This window comes from Arvicola amphibius, chromosome 9, assembly GCF_903992535.2.
Source record: "Arvicola amphibius chromosome 9, mArvAmp1.2, whole genome shotgun sequence".
Classification (NCBI taxonomy): Eukaryota; Metazoa; Chordata; class Mammalia; order Rodentia; family Cricetidae; genus Arvicola; species Arvicola amphibius.
In genome coordinates, this window is record NC_052055.2 from 61,461,774 (window position 1) to 61,465,663 (window position 3,890).

General features: G+C 56.0%; 1 protein-coding gene across 1 annotated transcript; it reads left to right on the forward strand.

Moving 5' to 3' along the window:
• The first annotated feature begins 877 nt into the window (after positions 1–877).
• Positions 878–3,195, forward strand: Mfsd5 (major facilitator superfamily domain containing 5). The gene is given in 3 exon segments (XM_038342893.2): positions 878–1,069; positions 1,621–2,841; positions 2,843–3,195. Coding segments are annotated over 2 exon segments (1,353 nt in total). The 5' UTR covers positions 878–1,069; positions 1,621–1,638; the 3' UTR covers positions 2,993–3,195.
• The last annotated feature ends 695 nt before the right edge of the window (positions 3,196–3,890 follow it).

Here is a 3,890-nt window from a genome sequence, read left to right on the forward strand (position 1 = left end):
AAAAAAAAAAAGGTAAATATCTTGTCGCTGAACCTTGCAGGAAGCAGTGTGCAGAGGCCCAGGTGGGAGGAGGTGTAGACAGAGCAGTAGGCAGGGTGATAGAGTATTTCACGGCTGTTTTAATTTTCTCTGTGTCAGGCAGAGGCAGGTGGATCTATGGAAGTAGCAAGAAGCCCCGGGACAGATGCATCTGTACACCATTAGAAAGATTTGACTTCCATCCTCAGTGAAAAGGCAAGCCACTGGAGGGTCTCCAGGGCATAATATTGAGGCTGAAGAAATATTAACAAACATCCCAAGATAGAGCAGTTCCTAGGAAGCAGGAAGTGGGAGTTGAGTTCAAGGACTCACAGATAGTTTTTTACTCTATGCTGCCACTGAACGTTTAGCCTTCCTCATTTGGGCACTGCTCTCCTATGAGATCACACAAAGAAAGTGGTACTGGAGGGAAGGAGAAGTAAGGAAGCTTGGCTAAGCTAGTAAAGTGAAGGGTAAACCTGGAACCTCAATCTACGTGCAGCCGGAGTCCAAGTTCTTTACACCACACCGCCTCCCTCAGGTGTCTGGACAACACTGACTGCTGGCCGGGAGGTCATTATCGGAGATGCAAACCCTGGATAGCCTCGGTTTAGGGCAGCGGAGTTCATTAGCGAGCAGCAGCCGCTGGCTCGGAGGGACTGCCGGCCTCCTTCCGAGGTACCGCGTGGAGGAAAACAGACAAAATACGTTTTCATCTGGGATGACCCCGCGGGTATCCGCGACGTGGAGGAGTCAATGGCACCGGACACAACGCCACCAGAAGCCGCCGGCCTCTTCGCTAACCCCTTCCCCACTGCTCTTCGGCTCCAGGGCGGGGGCAGGATAGAGGGGCGGGGCTTCGGCGTCGCGCCCCCGTCACGTGACGGGGCCATCATGGCGGCGGCCACGGGCCAGCCCGGCTCCCGGAAGCAGGCTGTGAGGGGCGGGCGCGCTGCTGGAACCCGAACGGAGCCGGAGCCAGTGCGGGGAGGGCGGCCCGGCGGCCTGGAGCCGGACGTGTCCGGAGCGTCCCCGCAGACCGGGGCAGCAGGTGAGACGGAGGCCGGGCGAAGCGCCAGCGGGTGAGGGGACGCTAGGCTGGGGCTAGGGGGCGCAGGGGGTTCGTGTGACCCAGAGTCGGGGGAACCTGCCATGCACGCGCGTGACCGTGAAGCACTTGGGGAGGCCCGCGCGGGCGGAAGGGATGCTCGGGTTGGGTGTGGAGACACCGAGCTCCAAAACTGGCTCGTCAGTGAGAATGGGAGGTAACAGAAGAAATGTACAGGAGCTATCATGGAGAAGGGCAGCAGCCCCTTTAGAACCTGCGGGACCGGGATTACTGAAAGGAGTCCCACTTTGCAGTAGTGCCAGGCCAGGGTGGGGCGAGTGCTCTGGCCTCTCCCCCATCTCCCTCTTTCCTGCCCCACAGAGTCCTAGGAGACAACCACTCCTCCCACCCACCCGACTGGTCTCTCCGGTCTGAGCTCTGGGGGAGTGGAACTGACACGGAGTTGGGTGGAGCTGCCTTCTGCTTAGACACCCAACCCCTTGCCTGTGCCACCTAGATTATGGATGTGACTATGACCAACGTTCTCTCCCCAGGTCGTCCGGGGGCCCACCATGCTGGTGACTGCCTATTTGTCTTTCGTGGGCCTCCTGGCCTCCTGCCTGGGCCTGGAGCTGTCAAGATGCCGAGCCAAGCCCCCTGGAAGGGCTTGCAGCAACCCTTCCTTCCTTCAGTTTCAACTAGACTTTTATCAAGTCTACTTTCTGGCCCTGGCAGCGGATTGGCTCCAAGCCCCCTACCTGTATAAACTCTATCAGCATTACCACTTCCTGGAGGGTCAGATTGCCATCCTCTACGTTTGTGGTCTTGCCTCCACAGTCCTCTTTGGCCTGGTGGCCTCCTCCCTCGTGGATTGGCTGGGTCGTAAGAAGTCTTGTGTCCTTTTCTCCCTGACTTACTCTCTGTGTTGCTTAACCAAGCTCTCTCAAGACTACTTTGTGCTGCTGGTGGGCCGAGCCCTTGGTGGGCTGTCAACTGCTCTGCTCTTCTCAGCCTTTGAGGCCTGGTACATCCATGAGCATGTGGAGCGTCATGACTTCCCTGCCGAGTGGATCCCAGCTACCTTTGCCCGAGCCGCCTTCTGGAACCATGTGCTGGCTGTGGCAGCAGGTGTGGCAGCTGAGGCTGTGGCTAGTTGGATGGGACTGGGGCCTGTGGCACCCTTTGTGGCTGCTATTCCTCTTCTGGCTCTGGCAGGGGCCTTGGCCCTTCGCAACTGGGGAGAGAATTACGACCGTCAGCGTGCCTTCTCCAAGACCTGTGCTGGAGGCCTGCGCTGCCTCCTGTCTGACCGCCGCGTGTTGCTGCTGGGCACCATACAAGCCCTGTTTGAGAGTGTCATTTTCATCTTTGTCTTCCTCTGGACACCTGTGCTGGACCCACACGGGGCCCCACTGGGCGTTGTGTTCTCCAGCTTCATGGCTGCCAGTCTGCTGGGTTCTTCCCTGTACCGCATCGCTACCTCCAAGAGGTACCACCTTCAACCCATGCACCTACTTTCCCTTGCTGTCCTCATTGTCGTCTTCTCTCTCTTTATGTTGACTTTTTCTACCAGCCCTGGCCAAGAAAATCCCGTGGAATCCTTCATTGCTTTTCTACTTATTGAGTTGGCCTGTGGGCTCTACTTCCCCAGCATGAGCTTCCTTCGAAGAAAGGTGATCCCAGAGACAGAGCAGGCTGGTGTTCTCAACTGGTTCCGAGTGCCCCTGCACTTATTGGCCTGTCTGGGGCTCCTTGTCCTCCATGACAGTGATCGAAAAAACGGGCACTAGGAATATGTTCAGCATCTGTTCTGCCGTCATGGTGATGGCTCTGTTGGCAGTAGTGGGACTCTTCACGGTGGTGAGACATGATGCCGAGTTGCGGGTGCCCTCGCCCACGGGGGAGCCCTATGCCCCCGAGCTTTGAAGCTTCCAGGACAAGGGGTCAGGGATGGACTCTTGAATCCCACCTGCCCTGCTGTACGACTCACTTTGTGACTCTGTCCTGCAGCCCCTCTTGCCAGTGCTTTTATTGGAAAGGACATGGGGGTGATGGACTAGAAAGGTGCCAAAAGTTGACTGTGTTATCCTTTCCTCCTCGCCGTATAAAAATAAACACTTTTAATGGAACATTGATTTGATTTTCTGTACCCACCTCAGTTTCTGGTGAGGAGGCAACTGGAGATTTTGGGGTAGACGTGGGATTACTAGCAAACACTCGCTATTCCTGACATCTTCAAGTCTGTCTCCAGTCAACCAGAACTGTGAAGTGCTTCTCAGCAGAACAGGGCAGAAATCCTCCATCCTCTTGACTGGGCCAGGGGCCCTCCCCAGTGGTCCACATGCAGGGGAAGATGAACTCTTGAAGCTGGGGTCACAGGCATGTGCAGGAGATCTGAACTCTAGTCCTCATGATTATGCATGCAGTGAGTGCTTTAACCACTGAGCCATCTCGAACTGCGAAGGGGAAGATGGTCGTTGAGCATCTGGTCACTGCTCTGCATATCAGGCCAATGAACAAAGATTCCCGAGGTTTGGGCTACTGTACTGCAGTGACTGCCCCGTTAGAATAAACTAAGTTCTTTCCTGTAGGAATAAGTTTCCCATTCTGAACATGCATGCCTGCCTGCCTTCTACTTTGTGGCTACAAATGCCCCATTTGTCCAGGGCCATGTAGGCATATAGGTCCTGTGTCCCTTCTTGGAACATAAGCAAAGGGCCACCAAGAAGAGAGTGGAAAGGGCTGAGGGACAGGGACGTCTTGTGTGTACCTGGTTCTTCCCCACCCAGCCTGGGTGAAGGCTAGCAAGTCATCAGGGCAGGAA